General features: G+C 41.4%; 1 protein-coding gene across 1 annotated transcript in view; it reads right to left on the bottom strand.

The window, feature by feature from the left end:
* The window catches only part of LOC124803332 (cytochrome P450 4C1-like), a 73076-nt gene extending 56698 nt beyond the window's left edge, over positions 1–16378 (bottom strand). Inside the window, exons 1-2 of the mRNA XM_047264516.1 lie at positions 15665–16378; positions 3843–4007 (exon numbers count right to left, since the gene is read on the bottom strand). Of these exons, the coding sequence (XP_047120472.1) occupies positions 3843–4007; positions 15665–15946 (447 nt within the window). The 5' untranslated portion in view covers positions 15947–16378. The remainder of the gene's footprint in view (positions 1–3842; positions 4008–15664) is intronic.
* Positions 16379–20580: the final 4202 nt, after the last annotated feature.

Genomic DNA, 20580 nt, shown 5'->3' with positions numbered 1-20580 from the left:
CTTCACTACTTCATCCCTCAGAGCTACCCATTCTTCTTCTACTGTATTTCTTTCCTCCATTCCTGTCAATTGTTCCGTTATGCTCTCCCTGAAACTCTTTACAACCTCTGGTTTAGTCAGTTTATCAACGTCCCATCTCCTTCAATTCCCACCTTTTTGCAGTTTATTGAGTTTTAATCTACAGTTCATAACCAATAGATTGTGGTCAGAGTCCACATCTGCCCTTGGAATTGTCTTACAATTTAAAACCTGGTTCCTAAATATCTGTCTTACCATTATATAATCTATCTGATACCTTCTAGTATCTCCAGCATTCTTCCATGTATACAACCTTCTTTTATGATTCTTGAACCAAGTGTTAGCTATGATTAAGTTATGCTCTGTGCAAAATTCTACCAGACGGCTTCCTCTTTCATTTCTCTCCCCCAGTCCATATTCACCCACTATGTTTCCCTGTCTCCCTTTTCCTACTCTCGAATTGCAGTCACCCATGACTATTAAGTTTTCGTCACCCTTCACTACCTGAATAATTTCTTTTATCTTATCATACATTCTAATTTCTTCATCAACTGCAGAGCTAGTTGGCATATAACCTTGTACTACTGTAGTAGGCATGGGCTTCGTGTCTATCTTGGCCACAATAATGCGTTCACTATGCTGTTGTTAGTAGCTTACCCGCACTCCTATTTTTTTATTCATTATTAAACCTACTTCTGCATTACCTCTATTTGATTTTGTATTTATAGCCCTGTATTCGCCTGATCAAAAGTCTTGTTCCTCCTGCCACCGAACTTCACTAATTCCCACTATATCTAACTTCAACCTATCGATTGCCCTTTTTAAATTTTCTAACCTATCTGCCATATTAAGGGATCTGACATTCCACACTCCGATCCGTAGAACGCCAGTTTCCTTTCTCCTGATAACGACGTCCTCTTGAGTAGTCTCCGCCCTCAGATCCGAATGGGGGACTATTTTACCTCCGGAATATTTTACCCAATAGTACGCCATCATCATTTAACCATACAGTAAAGCTGCATGGCCTCGGGAAAAATTACTGCTGCAGTTTCCCCTTGCTTTCAGCCGCCCGCAGTACCAGCACAGCAAGGCCGTTTTGGTTACTGTTACAAGGCCAGATCAGTCAATCATCCAGACTGTTGCCCCTGCAACTACTGAAAAGGCTGCTGCCCCTCTTCAGGACCCATACGTTTGGCTGTCCTCTCAACAGATACCCCTACGTTGTGGTTTCACCTACGGTACGGCCATCTGTATCGCTGCGGCGCGCAAGCCTCCCCACCAACGGCCAGGTCCATGGTTCATGGGGGTAGGTACTCGGATGCAGACACGTTTTCTGTGCTACAGCAAGTCTTGCCTCTACAGTTGTCCAGCAAAAGGCCTTTACTCCATGATATCCCGGCAAGTGCTGTCTGTGTGGACACTGTGTAGCTATACAGCTTCTCTGGTAATTCATCGACGACTGTGGGACAGCAGCCGGACTGAAGGACTTGAATAATGGTAACTGAATTGTCGTCTGACTGTTGGTGGGCTTGTTACTGCTGCGAAGATACGAAATCCAGATGATTTCAGCCTGATGCACTCAACTGCACTTGATGGCGTAACTGGCTTAATAAGGTGTACTGTTCCATTTCAAGACTCCGTTGGTCTTTGTCAGTGTGATTCGTAAGCTAATGACAGATTACACTTGGGGGCTGAAGATGACGCTTTTTGGCGTCGAAACTGGCAGAATGTTTCGAATAAATGACGTCGTATTACAATACAGCAGTCGGTTTCGAGTATCATTCCTCTAGTGCTCTATAACTTGACTGCTTTTCCCCCGGAGCAGGTACTTGTTGGCTAGTGGTGGCAAAGATTGCCATTTCCGTGCAATAGAATTTAAGTAAAGATTTTAAATACTCTCCTGGTATTGTGAACTTTTACTATTTTTAACTAACAGTGCTCTGAGGTTGGGAGGAGGGCAGTAAATCTCTCTTACTAGATGTCACAATATAAAAAATGAGCTATAAGGAAACTGATACGTTGGCACAGCCAAGAAACTGTGTACTCTTGAAAAAATACAGTAAGAACCAAACACCACACTGGAATGCGAAAGTTTAAACCGAACGTCATTTCGAGGAGTCGTAACGAAAAGTCATGAGGTCCTCTGGGAAGTGACGATATCTTATCTTGCTAAAAGGCGTTTACGAAGAAGTCTACGCTTTCTCGACATATAGTTCACGATGAAGCAACAATTGTAGAAAGGAACACCGTGAACGAATGAGTAGTTACTGGGAATTCAAACTCATTCCTTGGTTGGACACAACGAATAAAAAATGTCTTATCTTCCTTCGTTTTCCAATTATTAATGAATGTCTTACAATTTTTGGATCAGAAAAGCACAATCAATATTCAGATCTTCCTCCTCTTAGATCTACAAACCTATGAATTTTATCGGTTTACACGTTCTCGAACTCCCCAGAATGGTGTCGAATGGTTTCGAGGGCTTCTGTGGAACGTTGATGGTGCATCAGTCCATTAAGACTGTCTGCTGTACAGATCGAATATTGTCGGTAGTGTCATAGATAATAATCTTAGTAATCCACGCAATGCCAAGGTAACGTGGTGTGTGTGTAACTGGCCCTGTCGTAACAATCTATATATGATTTCACATATTACCCGTGCACCTCAAAGAACGTGACTGAAATTTGCTGGAGACCCATCACGTGCATTTGTACAGGCTCTAACGTGTTTGAGGGGGAACATTCTGCGGCATCTCTGGAAAAGCGTTTTGAACAAATCCTTGCAAGTGTATGCTTCACGAATCGATCTTTTTACAGGCACAAGAATTTCTACTAACTTTTGCCTATAGTCATTCGCGAGCTCTGTTTTGAACCAGAATGTAAAATATTTTCTTTGAGTGTGGATTGTGGATCTAGCTGCTCAAGACAGTTTTCGAAAAACATATTAAAACTACTTAAGCACAACACTACCGGTCCGTACCACCTGCACTGAGTCCATAGACTTTTCAGTCTATGCTCGGTAGGTTAAAGTCGCCTCAAATTAATGTAGCATGATATCGGTGTTTTCGTGCTGCTGAGCGTATAGTTTCCTTTGATGATACTGAAACTCTCAAGGCGGAATCTGGTGGCCGGTAAAAACATCCGACTATTATCTTCGCGTAGAATGTTACAAACGTCCATATAACTTCACAGTCTGACTCAATTTCAACTTCGATAGTCAGAATTGTTTTGCTTTGCAATGAACGTTCTCCCTCCCGCCGGGTCTGATGTATCTTTTTGATATGTAATCCGTGCTTCATTAACTATTTGGACCTTTCTCCTTCGGGTTTCAACTACATCTCGGTTCCGAAATTAATTTGAGCGTGACAACTGCCCCGGAGGGCAGCAACATCGAGAGCTTTGTTATGAATAGTCCGACAGTTTACTGTTATAAAAACACCACGTGCGCTCTACAGGTACTCTGCTACATGTGTGTAGAGCACCAACAACGTATCAAGTGTAGTCCTACAAGTCTCCATCCCATAACGCAGTTTCAGAAATCTGCAGTCAAGACCGTTGCAAAATCGATGGAGCCGTTGGTTGAGACCCCTCTATTCGGCTCCAAACCAAAGGCCCCGCTTTACTCAGGATAGTAGTCTGCAAATTGTGAGCTCTGCTTGTACTCCGCGAGTGAGGAGAGCTGTCTCCATCACTTCCACCAGCCACCTGTACCAACTCTATAACTGTATTTAGATATACGAGGTTCGAGGAAACAAAATGTCTCTAGAAAAATTCGTTCAGTTGGTAAAGTTAAACGAACGGATGCATGTGATGGTTGGAGCATACCTGCAGGACGTTGGAGCTGAAGGCTGGTGCGACGATCTTGCGGTGCGCCTTCCACAGTTCTCCGCTGGCTGTGATCAGGGACTGGCCCATTAAATTGCTGGCTAGTCTGTTGATGTAGCTGTCACGGGAAATCACTGAAGAATTCCCCAGCACGCACGCGATGTCCTGTAGCGAAACACAAAGTTGCCATCCACTTTTGGATATTTTCGTTTATCCATAAATTTTAGAACAAAAACGAAAGATATTAGCCCGGCAGTGGTGTATAGTGATATGGTACACCCCTTCTGATGATTTTCTGTAGTTAGTTACCAGACTCCATATCATACTGCTTTGTAGTTCGATATAGCTGCTACGGAATGTCAATACAGCGGTACAAGAGAATTTTTGTAACATTAGTTGAGAACAAGGTTTCGTGAGATGCTGTTGAAACAAGTTCGAGCATGATGGGGTATGTGAAACCCCAACACACCATTGTAGTCCCATAAGAAGAGAGAATCAAGGTAGCTATTTCATTGCAGTTTTGTGCTTTTTTTGCATGTGATATTGTGTTTGATCACACAACTAATAGTAAATATTGTTATACATGGACTGTTATAGGCCAGAAGGGAACATAGTACAAGCGTTGGTTGAACATGATGAGGGGGCAGCAGATTCCGATGGTGGAGATGAGGAGGATGCTGTTATTAACTGTGGTCACAACACATCATCAGAGCAGGAAGCAGAAAAAAACGATGAAGATAAGGTCAAAGGTAGTTATTATCTTGGGAAAGATGGAACGAGTAAATGGAGAAAAGGATTTCCACGACGTAATGTTAGAAAAAGGCTGCACAATATTATTACTCGTCTTCCAGGCCTCGTTGAGGATAACAAAAAATGTTATACCATTAGAACGTTTCAACCTCGTTATATATCCAAATATTTTTGTCCAAAGTGTTTTTTTACGAATAAGCGCCTGGAGACTCAGAGAAAAAAGTATTCACAAAACAACGTACTAAAGCTGTAACGAAGCATGAAATGATGGCAGTGGGCTTCTGTATTTAGCATGAATCTACAGGGCAAGTAGTCTGAAACTGAAAGATCTTCGGGCATCTGATGGAACTGGGCTACAGACTTACTGTCTACTACATCTCTCCAAATATTCACATTATTCTTGGCCTGTCCTCGTTTTTATGACCAAGATATTTGAACAGCCAGGAAGGAAGTATAAGCATTGCCTCCAGTTAAAGAGTAATTGTAAGAAGCTATTCTCTGTCAGTGAATATATTACTTTGGCTGAGAAATTAGAACCTGTTACACAATATTTCTAACTGGTTGACTAATACTAACAAACAGTATTTAATTTCGTTGTTGTCACTACATGTTAATAACATAAAAAGATATTAATCCCTAGTAATAACTTACAATTGATTAAATAACTAACTTCAGTGTTAAATTAGTCGAAATATGTAGAAAATTAGATGATATACAGAACACCTCACACATCATTAGCTTTAGAATTCCATGCCAAACAGGTACCGGATTAATAGTGTTTCATGCGGGAAGTATGACTGTATGGCAAAAATAATCATGAAACAATTATCATCCACCAGAAATAAAATTACAAAAATTGTTCAAGGAATTGAACGGTCAGATACGAAATGGCAACAAAAGAATGTTTTCATCAACACAATAATCTTACTGAAAATACATATTGGATGTGGCAAGATGTTTCTGAAACTGTATTCCACAATTGCATCGTTTTAAGGTATATAATAATTAAATTTATTAAAAATTATATATTAAATATCTTACAGAAAAGGTATATGTGGTGTCACCGCCAGACACCACACTTGCTAGGTGGTAGCCTTTAAATCGGCCGCGGTCCGTTAGTATACGTCGGACCCGCGTGTCGCCACTATCAGTGATTGCAGACTGAGCGCCGCCACACGGCAGGTCTAGTCGATAGAGACTCCCTAACACTCGCCCCAGTGGTACAGCCGACTTTGCTAGCGATGGTTCACTGTCTACATACGCTCTCATTTGCAAAGACGACAGTTTAGCATAGCCTTCAGCTACGTTATTTGCTACGACCTAGCAAGGCGCCATATTTCAGTAATTAGAATGGATTCTGAAACAGATAATATTGTGAATCATGTACCGGCAAGAGCGAGGTTTATCATTAATGGATTAAAGTTAAGTATGAAACTAATTACATCCTCTTTCTGATTTCTAATTCCTTGTCATGTTCCAGACCTCACGTCAGTATAGTTCTTCCATCTTCACGCCAGCCTGCGTGAGCTAAAACGCGTGCATTTCGGCATCCACTCGTAACACGGTGTTGGCTCTTCTGCTAACACAAAAGTATACAATGACACACGTTTGTTTAAATGCATTTCAAAACATTGGGTAAAAAATTTTCGGATATTTGCTAGTAGCAACATTCACAATTTCTATATTAGTACAAAAGTAATGTTCGTTTCTTCAAAATCTCAAATCTCCGAAAGTTCTTCACAGATTGCTTTGAAAGTTTGACGCAACGTTGATTTCTAATATGGAGGATATTGGGACCCAGTTCTGTAATATATGTATACAGAGTGAATCACGTAAGGATTGCACCTCAAATATTGTGGAAATGTGCTACAGATGTGGAATTTTCAAAGAATGGGTTGGTCAGGGGCTCTTATTGTTAGCCGATAAACAGACTGTAATAATAGTTAGGTGTACTTTTGTGCAAACACACCCTATTCCAAATGCAACAATACTTATTGACATTAACAGCTTAACAGAGTAAATTAGAATGTCAGTGGTGTTTGTTGTGGCATTAGTGCGAGTAGTTTGTGCGATACCGTATTTTGAAACGTTTCCACTCCATCACTTATTTGTGCCATTCAGTCAGGGTAGTTGATAGGTACGACGTTATGTTTCCTACCAGTGTGCTTGTGTGTGCCTTCAGTGCATCGCGACTTGCTAGCAAGTTAGTGTGTAATAGTCCAAGCAGTACGTCGTGAATGGGCCTTGGGTTTTAACAATGCAGAAAATGTCGACATGCTCGAGCTGTAGGGTGTAGGAAGAAAGTAGTACGTTGTTAGGTGTATGCGACAAGATACCCCAATAGACGTCAACCGTCTCGACAATTATTTATCAACCCATTCAACCAGTTACGTGATAATAGTTTTGTGACACCTAGACAACGTAACACAAGGAAATAAGTGAGGACACAAGTGGGGGAAATTAATGTTATTGCTGCTGTGGCAGTTGATCCGCACGATAGCTTCCATTTGATCCCACGAGGAAGTAGAATGGGTCACGCAAGTCACCTACAGGTTCTCCTTCGACTTAGATTCTATTCATATCACATCTCTCTCCAGCAAGAGCTGCATCGAAATTATTATGAGAATCGTGTTAACATCCGTACATGGGCATTAAGGCAGTATACTCCCATTCTCCGTATTTGACGCGCATAGACGCTTTTCTACGGGGAAAGCGGGGGGACGCTGTCTACAGGCACATACCAACTACACCCGACGATATGCAGCGACATATTACTGCATCCTACTCGGACATCTCCGTTGAAAAGCCAGCACATGTGCGGCAGTTGTTGCATACCATATTGAAAGCGTGTATTGCCGTTGCCGGTGCTCATTTTTAACACACCTTGTGAAGGTCAGTAGTGTCTTTACTAATGAGTATCCACAAAACTAATTTACACACGTATTTTGTTGTTCAGTGTACGCTACCACGCGTATTTTAAAAATGTCGATGTGGGAACTTTTAAAAACACGATATCTCGTAAGCGACTCACACTAGAAGTCAGCAAAAAACGTCACTGACGTTCTAATTTGGCGCAATATTTGCGGTGCAAGTTTTAAGTTATTCGCCATCTATTTTAATTCATATCCTGTAAAGAAGAAACATTATAACCAAAGTCTCAAAGTCTACCTTTCCGATTTACTTTAAATTTGTAAGAAACATTTAGACACGTATAGTGAAACATCGTCAAGAAACAGGAAAGTTTCATTTGTGGCTTATTGGTTTATCGCGTTCACCGCGATGTCACCAAACACGGATGTGACCATCATGTTGCTGTAAACAGAACCTGGATTCATTCCAAAAAATGACGTTTTGCCATTCGTGCACCCAGGTTCGTCGTTGAGTAAACTATTGCAGGCGCCCCTGACTGTGATGCATCGTCAAGGGTAACCGCAACCATGGTCTCCGAGCTGATAGTTCATGCTGCTGCAAACGTCGTCTAACTGTTCGTGCAGATGGTTGTTGTCTTGCAAACGTCCCCACCTGTTGACTCAGGGATCGAGACGTGGCTGCACGATCCGTTACAGCCATGCGGATAAGGTGCCTGTCATCTCGACTGCTAGTGATACGAGGCCGTTGGGATCCAGCACGGCGTTCCGTATTACCCTCCTGAACCCACCGATTCCATATTCTGCTAACAGTCATTCGATCTCGACAATCGCGAGCAGCAATGTCGCGATAAGATAAACCGCAATCGCGGCAGGCTACAATCCGACTTTCATCAAAGTCGGAAGCGTGATGGTATGCATTTCTCCTCCTTTCACGAGGCATCACAACGTTTTACCAGGCACCGCCGGTCAACTGCTGTTAGTGTATGAGAGATCGGTTGGGAACTTTCCTCATGTCAGCACGTTGTAGGTGTTTCCACCGGCGTCAACCTTGTGTAAATGCTCTGAAAAGCTAATCATTTGCATGTCACAGAATCTTCTTCCTGTCGGTTAAATTTCGCGTCTGCAACACGTCATCTTCGTGGTGTAGCAATTTTAATGGCCAGTAGTGTAGTAAGCAAGAACAGCTAACTTTAGTTTTAACTGTCGTAAACATATAAAAATAGCTTGTCGGGAGCCATTTTAGGTCAGGCTGTGGTGAGTTTGAGAGGAGAAAGACCTATGTCCTCCAAAACGAGGAAATGTACAGCAGACAAGGTAGCATAAATTTCAAGTCAGAAAGTGTACCGGATTTTATCGAAATTTTGTTTGTGGGAGTTTGTTTGATAATCCAGGGACTGTACTGAATGAATGATTATTTGGACAGAGTGTGTAATTGTTATTATGAACTGTGTCAAACTTCTATCATACTTGCTGTGAGCCAGATTAGGCTGTGAGCAGTATTAATTAGTGAGGGCGTAGTGTTTGTACCTATTTGAAATTTGGATCTGAAACACAGTGTCACAAGAGTACAATTATGTGGCTGCGTTAAATATTTATCCACCACAATTAAATTTTTGTGTACAGATACTTCAGTGTAAGGTCACTGCACATGAAGAAGCACATTATAGGTCATCAGTCGAGTGTAGTATGTGGTTGTCGGTTTGTCTGTGCATAATTTAAGTAAATTAGACTCGAACTGGCGATCAATAATGGTTCATTCAACATCTAAGAGTGTTTGAAATGCTAAAAAGTGTTTGAACTGCAAATCTGGTGTAGACTATATTATTGACACTAGCCAATTTTCAACCTCTCATTTCTCAGCCAGATTCGATGGAGGTGCAGCTATCGAGAGAATATTTGATCGGGTAAATACAGATATGCTACAAGGTACATGTGTTTAGTCAGTAAAACAAACGAAAATTGGCTAGTAGATGATAAATGCTGAAATGACAAATACTCATGCAGTCAATGGCACTTTGGAGGGCCATCTAAACCACCCGATATTTGAAATTATATGGGACTAATTCGAACAGTGAGTGAAATATATGTCAATATCCATAAAATATTGTTGACCGCCATTTACACAGCTTATTTAGTACGAGCACCAGAGACGTCGGCGAGATGCAGCATCCTTAATAGGATGTGATGAACAATATTTTTTTTTCAATTGATGGTGGAAAGATATAGCAACCAGTGATAAATATATTGAACAGAGAGTCTAGGCTGCAAAATACGCTTCATTATTTTATATTTTTCCAATAACGTATTCCGCCTTGTTTAAGGTATCTGCAGATTGGCTGGCACAAAAGATACGTTCATGCAAATCTCTTAACTGGCAAACACCGTTGTCAATATTTTAAGCACATTGCGTGGTCTCTTGAGGGAAAATAATGTTGAGTACTCGGGTAACCACGTTCAAAATGCATAAAACAGACAAGTGCAACTGCCTGCTAAGGTCTTTGTGTCTTTTAAAACGTGACTTCCAATGCACTCAACACTATTTTGTTTCAGGACATCACGTAATTTGCTTAAAACATTGATGACGGATTTTTCCTGCTAAGACATTTGTATGGGTGCCAGCCTGTATGTTCAGCACCCGTATATATGAAGATACTTTTGTAAGAGGTCCATGACTAAAGGATTTATTGCTAGCGCACTCGAGCGGATGTAACTTCGATGGATTGCTCACGAGCTGCCTGCGATATTTAAGCTACAATAGAATCGCAGACCAGAAACCAGTGTCGGCAGCAGTAGTAGTAGTAGTAGTAGTAGTAGTAGTAGCTCACAGTCGGGCGGTTGGGTCAGGCTGCTCGTAGAGACCAGTTGTCGAGTTGTATAGCTCACAAAGAGCACTTGTGTCCTGGAGTACGGAGAATGCAGTCCAGTAGTGGTGTTTTGTAGCTTGAGAGTAGCAGTAGAGTTATGGAATTACCAGCCGGCCGACGTGGCCGTGCAGTTAAAGGCGCTGCAGTCTGGAACCGCAATACCGCTACGGTCGCAGGTTCGAATCCTGCCTCGGGCATGGATGTTAGTGACGTGCTTAGGTTAGTTAGGTTTAACTAGTTCTAAGTTCTAGGGTACTAATTACCTCAGCAGTTGAGTCCCATAGTGCTCAGAGCCATTTGAACCATTTTTTTATAGAATTACCAAGGCCATTCGTGGAGAACGATGGTGGTGCCTGAGCGATGTAGTATAAGGTAAAAGCAAAATATTATTGTTCTTTATTGCCCCGCACATACGTAAATTACCACAACTGATTTTTGTACTATTGTTATATCAAAGTCCCAAGTAAATGTTTTCAAAAATCTTTCAATAATAATCTTTATAAGAAAGAAAAAAAAATGTAAGAAATTTATTGCTAGCGCACTCGAGCAGATGTAACTTCGATGAACTGCACACGCGCTGCCTGCGATCCTATTGTACCTTAATTATCGCAGGCAGCGTGTGAACAATCCATCGAAGTTACATCTGCTCGAGTGCGCAACGAATAAATTCTTTAATCATGGACCTCTTACACCTTAAACAAGAAAAAATGCATTACTGGCAAAATATAAAATAATAAAGGCTATTTTGGGGCCAAGCCGGTTTATCTATTCAAAAATGATCAATAGTTGCCCGCAGCAGTTCCGATGGAATCTGAGCAACATGTTCCTGTATACTGTAGTTCAGAGCAGGTATAGGCCGAACGTGTTACTGGTAAAAGCATTCTTTTAGGTATCTCCAGAGCCGAGTCGCATTGATTCAGGTAAGTCTTGTAGGCTACGCGCCTGAAAAACTCTGGAAATAACACGTTCATGAAAGATTGCCGTAAGCAGACCTTTCACCCGGAGAGCAACATGAGGTGCTGCCCCAACTTCCACAAAATGGTTCCACACAAGTGAACTCTTCCAAAGCAGGAATCACGTGCTGTATAAGGAGACCTCAATAACGCTTAGACGTCACTATGCACATGCCAGGCCCTCTGGGAGTATTTTCTTCAAAAAAGAACGGATCGAGAATAGAGATGCTTATGAATTAAGCATTCATAAACGATGAATGTCATTACTTTTCGTGCACAATGTTCAGATTAACAGTACCCCAAATTCGGCAGTTCTCATGTTCACTCACGTTATGTCTTGTCAAATGACCGTGAGGATGCCCTAACGTCATAAAAACAGTGTATAGCGCCATAATTGCAGCGATGGACACAATTGGAACTGATCGGTTCAGAATTTACTGCAAAATGTGCCTCCATAGAATATTGCCCTGCCACACCAACGCCACGCGTGTTTTGGAAAGTTATTACTATCGCATTTAAACCATTTAACCCTTTTAATGAAGACGGGCTTCCGCTCAGGGCTTTCAGACGCCGATACTCCCTCAATGTAACACTGTCATTGCAGTCGTTCACATAAAACTGTTTCACGAACAGCGCATCGGTCTCTCTTCTCAATGGCCACGCTGTTCACTCACTTAACGGCTTAAATGACAGCGCGGATGTCATAAGGTCACAAAAACATTGCACAGCACCAGAATTTCACCGATGAACACAATTGGAACTTATCGGTCCCACATTAACGCATTAGCATGTCTACGAAGTTTCGCTGTCACGCGATAATTACAGCCCATACTGGACCTTCGTGGGCAACTATTTTAATTATAAGTACCCGATACATAACGTAAACACGAGAGGAAAATGTCAGTCACTGCCGGGAGACACTGATCTAATATTGAGTAATACCGACTCTAGCGATGACAACGATCTCAAATCGGCAAGGAGTCAAAAAGTTTCTTCTTGTCAGCCACATTCTGCCGAAGTCAGTCGCTGGCGACAAGCGGAAAAATGCTCCTGTCGGAGCACAGGAGAGGTGAATATGTTTCTATTTGAAAGACCCTGACAGGTAAATGGGTAACCAGCTACCTCAATCCTCATGTCGCTTTCCTCACCAAAAATATCTTGGCATGCGAATATATTCGCACTCTTTTGACGGACAGTATTCTAAATCGTTTTACCCAGTCTCTGATTGTAGTTACGCATTCATACTCAGCACCTCACTGGCTCTTTTCGTCTGTACATGTCTCACACTGTTTCCGTTTTCTGCCATTCATTTATAGAACATCGCACATCCACGGTCCCCAATCTCTCTTATACTTTCTCTTTTGTCATTCTTTCCCACTGTCACTGTCTCCATCGTCCCTCGGTAGCTCAAAAATGCTGGAAGGTTCAGCTTATTTTTGCCTCTATAAACACGAGTTTAAAATTTAGGTCAAAAATGCGCCCTCCCTTATACCGTAGAGTTAAAGTTCGCCTGTCTGGGAATGCCAGACCCCTCCAGGCCTATAGGCCTATATGGCCTCTACTCATATGTATTTTTTAGTTTCACTGTCTGCTCTATCTTTGGCGCCCACTGCAATTCCCTTTATCCATTTCTCTTTCTCCTACACTACTACTCTCTCCTTCCCATCACTACGTCCTCCCTTCTATCCCACTAGCACTGCCTCGTCTCTCTTCCTCCGTCACTGTTACTCTTTTTCAACAAAAACCGTAGATATGTTCGCATCCCTTAATTTTTACTGAGGAAAGCGGAATGAGGATTGAGGTCTTTGGTTCCCCCAGTCTTAAAGAAGAGCATTTTTTTTTTTTTCGTGATCCAACAAGAATATGTTTCCGCTGGTTACCTCTTTCCCCTGCTACACAAGGTGTGCTGCTCGCTTGCAGCAAATTCTATAGGTCAGTTAAGTTTTGACAATTCAGTTATATACTTCGACATATTTATATATTTCGACACATATAAACAACAAATAAGTGTGTGAAATACATAAGATTAACATGAAATCGTTCACTTTACATTTTTTTCTGGATGCTTTGCCCTCCGATAGCAATTCGTTGAAAAATACCGGATTTTGACTTACCTTAAAAGAGTAAAACTGTTATAACAAAGATTTTACTGAATGTAAAGACTTTTCATTTTACGTAATTTTAACAATCATTGTAAGTTATTTTCAGTCTTGTTGAGACCTTTTACAGCTCATTTTTGTCACTTGCAGTACCACTTTGGGCATATATGTATAGGAATAAAGCGCCCATTGTAATGAGACGGTTCGTCATAAAGCTTTGTTGGTGAAAAAATGCAACCTAAAAACTTTTGACCTCGGAACATCTGCAATGGCTCTAAACCCTTTCCATGTGTTCTTTAGGTCATTGCATATTTTAGGTGCGTATGTACAGTAACTTTGAATCTCTGGCTCTCCGCATGCGATAATGATATCGAAAAAATTTTCGAAGTTCCCGAAGAGTGTAATCTTAGGAGAACATAGTAAAAGTTTTGTCTTTACGCTACGAATACAAATTGTAGAAGTGGCCTTCCTCACAGTTGGTAATATTCGTCGTAAAAATCATGGTTTTCTGGGTTTTTTCAGGAACAACCCACGAACAAGTGATGCTTCTATAAGCCGCCTAGGATCCATCATAAATTACACCTAATGCAAAAGGAGAAACAGATTTACTTTATTTTTGTCTGCCTTTAAGGAGGTGTATAATGTTTAAATTTTGACCCTGTATTGGTAAGCAAATACTCTCTAGGCCAAGGGCTGCCAAAAACACCTGACATGTCTGATCAACAGAGTACTATATATGACCCATGAAAAACACGTTTTCGCACGTGGCTTTTTGTAATAAAATGGATCCGTGTACAGCGCTACGCGGACTGATTCATCGAAGTTACATCTGCTCGAGTGCGCTAGCAAGATATTTCTTAGTCATGGACCTCTTACAATTTTTTTTATCTTTACGAGAAAGATTATTATTGAAAGATTTTTGAAAACATTTACTTGGGACTTTGATATAACATTAGTACAAAAATCAGTTGTGGTAATTTACGTATGCGCGGGGCAATAAAGAACAATAATATTTTGCTTTTACCTTATACTACATCGCTCAGGCACCACCATCATTCCTCACGAATGGCCTTGGTAATTCCATAACTCTACTGCTACTCTCAAGCTACAAAACACCACTACTGGACTGCATTCTCCGTACTCCAGGACACAAGTGCTCTTTGTGAGCTATACAACTCGACAACTGGTCTCTACGAGCAGCCTGACCCAACCGCCCGACTGTGAGCTACTACTACTACCACTACTACTACTACTACTGCTGCTGCTGCTGCTGCCGACACTGCTCTCTGGTCTGCGATTCTATGGTAGCTTACATATCGCAGGCAGCGCGTGAGCAATCCATCGAAGTTACATCCGCTCGAGTGCGCTAGCAATAAATCCTTTAGTCATGGACCTCTTACAATGGTATCTTCATATATACTGGCGTAACGGGTGCTGAGCATATAGGCTGGCACACATACAAATGTCTAAGCAGGGAAAAACCGTCATCAATGTTTTAAGCAAATTACGTGATGTCCTGAAACAAAATAGTGTTGAGTGCATTGGAAGTCACGTTTTAAAATGCACAAAAGACCTTAGTAGGCAGTTGCACTTGTCTGTTTTATGCATTTTGAACGTGGTTTCCCGAGTACTCAACATTATTTTCCCTCAAGACACCACGCAATGTGCTGAAAATATTGACAACGGTGTTTGCCAGTTGAGAGATTTGCATGAACGTATCTTTTGTGCCAGCCAATCTGCAGATACCTTAAACAAGGCGGAATACGTTATTGAAAAAATATAAAATAATGAAGCGTATTTTGCAGCCTAGACTCTCTGTTCAATATATTTATCACTGGTTGCTATATCTTTCCACCATCAATTGAAAAAAAATATTGTTCATCACATCCTATTAAGGATACTGCATCTCGTCGACGTCTCTGGTGCTCGTACTGAATAAGCTGTGTAAATGGCGGTCAACAATAAATTCAAGGTTAGGCCTTTCTCACTTGTTTGATCTTTTTACCCATGTCCCATTCTTAATCCATTACAAATAGAAACATTTATGTACGTACTTTATTGAATTCACAGCGACAGATTTCCAGCTGGTGACCAAAACTGGGACTGTTTTATTTCAGCGTAAATCAGTTCCGTTCAAAATGGTTCAAATGGTTCTGAGTACTATGGGACTTGACATCTGAGGTCATCAGACAGAATAAGACACATTTGTCGTCGAGAAAAGGAATTTGGCCCAATCGAGCATCAAGATCTTTCGGTGAGGCCCATAGTTGCAGCGACTACGCTTACCTGAGGGTCAGTGACGACAATGTAGAGTTTGGAGCCGATCCAGACACGGACGGTGGGTCCGTATTGCTCTATGAGCGCCAGCACCGTCTGGATGGCGCGCTGGGGATTCCTGCAGAAGAGCGGCGCGTTGCCCACCAGAGGCCATGGTTCGGGCCCCGGGATGCGCGCCGCCAGCTGCCGCAGCCGCTGCCGCCCCCACCACCATCGCCACAGCGGCCAGAACAGCGCCGCCAGCACCACAAGCACCGGCCATCCCGCCCATTGCACCTGCTGTGACGTCATCTTCAGCACCTGCTACTCCTGTCTCGTGCAGAGTACACAGACACAGGTGCAAGTCCCGTGCAGACGGCTTCTCGGCTGCGTCGAGATCTACTCACTCCACCATACCCTTCTGTCCTATGACTTGCTGCAGTTTGCTGACAGTGGTATCAATGCGGTTAATCTTCAGTTACCTTCTAACCTACTGTTTCACCAGTGAAGAACAACAAACTGAATTAAAGACGTCGGAACTAGCAACCTCTCGTAAATCTTTGTCATGCGATGCTACAGAGCTGCAGACGTCATCTGCCTGATTTACCGAGACATACTTTACACAGATATGAAATTAAGAATTTACATACACAAAAGTAGCAGTAGTCGTTAACTGCACATTTGATAACCAGGTGATATTAGACACGATTGAAATGCGGTATTCATTTACTCACAAGTAACTGAATCACGGCCACGAAGTTTTATATAAGGATGTCTAACATGCAATATAAAATAAAGGAGAGCTTGAACATTGTATTCTACCTTCTAGTTTTACCAACAAAGGCTCAGTGCTGATAATCTTAGGAGCTTGGCGTGGTCACTGACTACGTAGCTAGTTATCTAGTTCCTAATGTCTAGTTAAACTACCTTTTGTATCTCGATAGGTGTTATTTTACGTCTTTACAGAGCCTCTCTCACTCGTTGCTTCTTTCTCATACGCAGTGACAACTTCGTCGTTTCATACTGATCACAAATATTTCATAAATTTCATTGAAATTGGCAATTCAATGCCTCACCTAAAATATTGGAATAACTTCTTAGTTTTAAATTAGTCGTTCTTTTAAAGCTCCACGGAATAACTTTAATGAGAAACTGTGTTTGCATTATATGGTGGCATTAAAATCACTGTGCCATAAATTCAATTGCAGAAAGTCTGTCTTCTTCTTTCTGCTCAATCACACTACAAAATTTACCTGCGACTGGTAGGTACAGCCTTGTACCAAAAGCTACTCCAACAACGATAGCTTGCTGTTGACTGCACCGTCTAGTATTTTCTGCCACACTATTTCAAGATTCTTACATATCGCCTCCAGAAGACAGCTCCTGCTTACCGACACGCTGAAGCAGATTTTCCACTCTACATTCATCGGTGGCATTACCTCTACATAAGAAGCTATATCAGTCACAAAAGGTCAAAGTTTTTATAGTTCTCACGGAACTGAAATAGTAGCCAGCAGAGCAGGTATATAACACTACACTTGTGCACAGATTGGGGGAATCCTCCAATAAATTGCTTACTGATAACTCAGAAAGTGCAATGAGAGTCTCCTACAGGGTCAAGGATTCCTTTTCGTGGTTTCAACTGTAAGAGTAAATTCACAAGATCTCTAACCAAATTTTATATTTTATGAATAACCATATATCAGCTTGATGGAAGCTTCCTGAGAAAATTAGGTCTCCTTCGAATCGTTCATCAAACAATGTTTACATTTGTAAACATAGTTGCAACCTGTTTACCTCGAAATGTGAAAGAACTGCCTAGGTTGTTTCTAGACGCACTTATAAATCTTGCATTCAAGTACAGGTATTATAAAACACGAGATCAGTGGAAATATCACTTGTGTTTTTCACTGGAAACCGTCTCTTAGACCAAGCGGAAAAGCGTGGAAAACACGATATAACTGGAGTACAAAAACAGTACAAGTATATTCATTGAAAATAAACGTGGGACTGAAAAACAGACGCACACGTCCAGCAACTCGTGAGAATAGTGAATACGAACTCTGAATGGTGTGATAGCTCCTGCGATCTGTGAACCGAACGATTAGGTGTTACACACTCCTCAGCTATCTTAATCATCAGATACGAAATATTTTCCAATCACCTATTACACTTCATATTAATAGCTGAATGCTCACTGCGAAGTACGGTACAGATAATCGCCGTTTACAAAATAGAAGCGAGAGATGTGCTAGTGATCCTAAGTGAACGCTATTTGAGCACACGTTATTCTGATGTTATGTTCACACTGAAAGATTCTCCACTTCTCTAGCTTCCATATATATACGCTCGCGAGAGAGTCGGTGTTCCGGGATGCTTCCCACGCATCTTGCTGACGCGAAAGGATCAATTAATCTGTTCCAAGAAAACAGAAGCAAGGTGTAATCTGGAACTCCCTAATGAGACTGATGACATACTGCTTACGTGGCAGGCGCGATAGACCTGTCTAATTACAGATAAATGCAGGGTTATCCACTTCGGAAATAACTGTATACGGAGATTACGTCTTCGAATGGAGTAACAAATATGGCTCCCTTTACATGACGAAATAAGAAAAGGATAACAGAAGTACTGCACACCACGTTCTCGAGTAACCATTTGACCTGGCGCACAACACCAGTACTAAGATTTCCAAAATGTCTCAGTAGAAATCTTTCTAATTAAATGAATCCAAACATAGATTTTAAATTTTAATTGGCCGTGTAATCCCCTCTGGGACGTACAAGCTTATTATTTATCCATGCATATTATAAAAATGGATGTATGTACGTGTGTGTATGTACGTGTGTACATGTGCGTGTGCATATGTCCGACATCTCCTTCTAAACCACTCCACGGATTCCAACCAAACACAGTACACATATCTCTTAACGTGATGCAACTTTCGCTGTGGGATAGGAACCAGCAACCCACCATAGTTCAGGAAATATGTCATACACACTGAGGTGCAGAAAAACGGTCGCATCATGCGTGATGTTGAAATTTGTTACTTCTTTCCCATTAACTCTATTCGTACCACATTTGGCAGACAATTTCCACGTATGCCCGCTGAATGTATCTACAGAAACATATCATTGTAGGACACATAGCTCAAGAAATATAAAGACTGAGGTGCGAGAGAAAAGTGCCGCATCACGAACGAAGTTTTCTGGTAGCATTTTTGACAGCTTTCAACTACGAGGTGCAAACGGTTGTGGGCGAAAACAATAGCCGTCTACAGATCTATGAAGATGCGTTTCCATGAAGACTTTTACAAAATCTCGTTACAAACACGCGAAGCAGCTGCGCCCAGCGTTCAGATACTTTCCGGGATACTACACTTGTACATTTGCACGTGACGCATATTTCTTTGCACGATTCTTTCATAATTTGAAAGGTGTTTTCATGAATACATGGAAATGAAATTTTTTAAATGTTACACTACATAGTCACCTTTTGTTTTCGTTTCTAATAGAAAATTGGCAAAATGAATAACAGGGTACTGCGCGGTTGGTCAGCTGATACTGTCATATTAATACAAGTCGTTGTTTAACATTGTTATCAAATTTCTGGAAAAGTACTTGACCGATTTACTCTATAAACATTGGTCGAATATGAATTCAGACGCACATAGGTGATGTATGTTTTTAATATGTATAATATATAAATATGTATACATGTCTAATAAATAAAGGGGAAACCTTGTTAACAAAAATCACAAAGTTCCGTTGATCAGTTTACTTCTGAGTTTCACATGTTTAATAAACATTCGGACGAACGTAGGCCAATTATTAGTGTCCACAAAAATGATTCTAACATTTGCTGAGGATACAATATGCATCAGAGAAAGAAAAAAGGTTTCTATACACATTGGTCGTAAACCTCGTATCTTCGGAATTGTCACCTGCTTGTGTTTAAGGAGAATATCTTAAACACCGAACACTTCGGGAGGAGACAATTGAGGAAACAGCTTGCATACTAGTCGTTTATGCAGAACAATGCGTTTGCACTGGTATCAAGCACGCACCCAGCATGTAAGGGATCCGTGATACCACGAACATAGATGTTAGTATCCGACACCCAGGTCGATAGCAGACAGGAGTCGATTGTCGAGCACTGCAAGAGGCAGTGAGACTAGTGTCGAGTGTGCAGTAGTACTGGAGAGACGAGCAAGAATGGTGGTCGAGTGAGTAGTAAACGGTAAAGTCACTGGAGTATGACAAATGAGCGCGTCCCCCTGATCATCGTGGGGTAGACCCTCATCGATACCGATTCACGAGTGATATGAAACAAAAGTAACAAGTGCCAAATAACGTGTTTCGCGTCAATTGCGTCGGCCAGAAACAACCATGGCTTGTAGTGAGGATTGTTGTAAATGTTAACCATCATCATTGTGTGTGACAAAGTACTTAAAATCGGCAACCAATAAAAGATATAACCGTAATTAGAGGTGTAAGGCGAAGGTAGCAACTGCCTCAGAATTTGTGTGTTAGTAGAAAATACATACCAGTTTGTACATCGCAAACTTTATGGTCTTTAATAATAGACAAACTTTCAATCATTAACTATTCCGTCTCAGAACAGCCGCACTCGGTTGAAATACCCCCGAAACCACAGCAGAGATACCGATGACCTTTCATCCATTAAGCACACGGTCATATAAATATAATAATTAACTGTTTGGTGGCTTCGGTAAGTCACACAAAACCCAATAAATGACCATAACGTGGGTGTTTCATCTCGGCTCCCGTGCCAAGGTCAGTGCAATCTTCGGATCCGAACAATGGTTTATTAAACACCATTTTTGGTCTCAGTGGAAAGACATCGCAATTATTGGACGATTTTAGTGCAAGAGTAATCCGGTATTGTCGTTACGTGATTAAAATTATAGTACTCAAACTAGAAAC

The sequence above is a fragment of the Schistocerca piceifrons genome, chromosome 6 (genome assembly GCF_021461385.2).
Source record: "Schistocerca piceifrons isolate TAMUIC-IGC-003096 chromosome 6, iqSchPice1.1, whole genome shotgun sequence".
Taxonomy (NCBI): Eukaryota; Metazoa; Arthropoda; class Insecta; order Orthoptera; family Acrididae; genus Schistocerca; species Schistocerca piceifrons.
The sequence above is the reverse complement of the archived record's forward strand: the minus strand, read 5'-3'. Positions and strand labels throughout refer to the sequence as shown.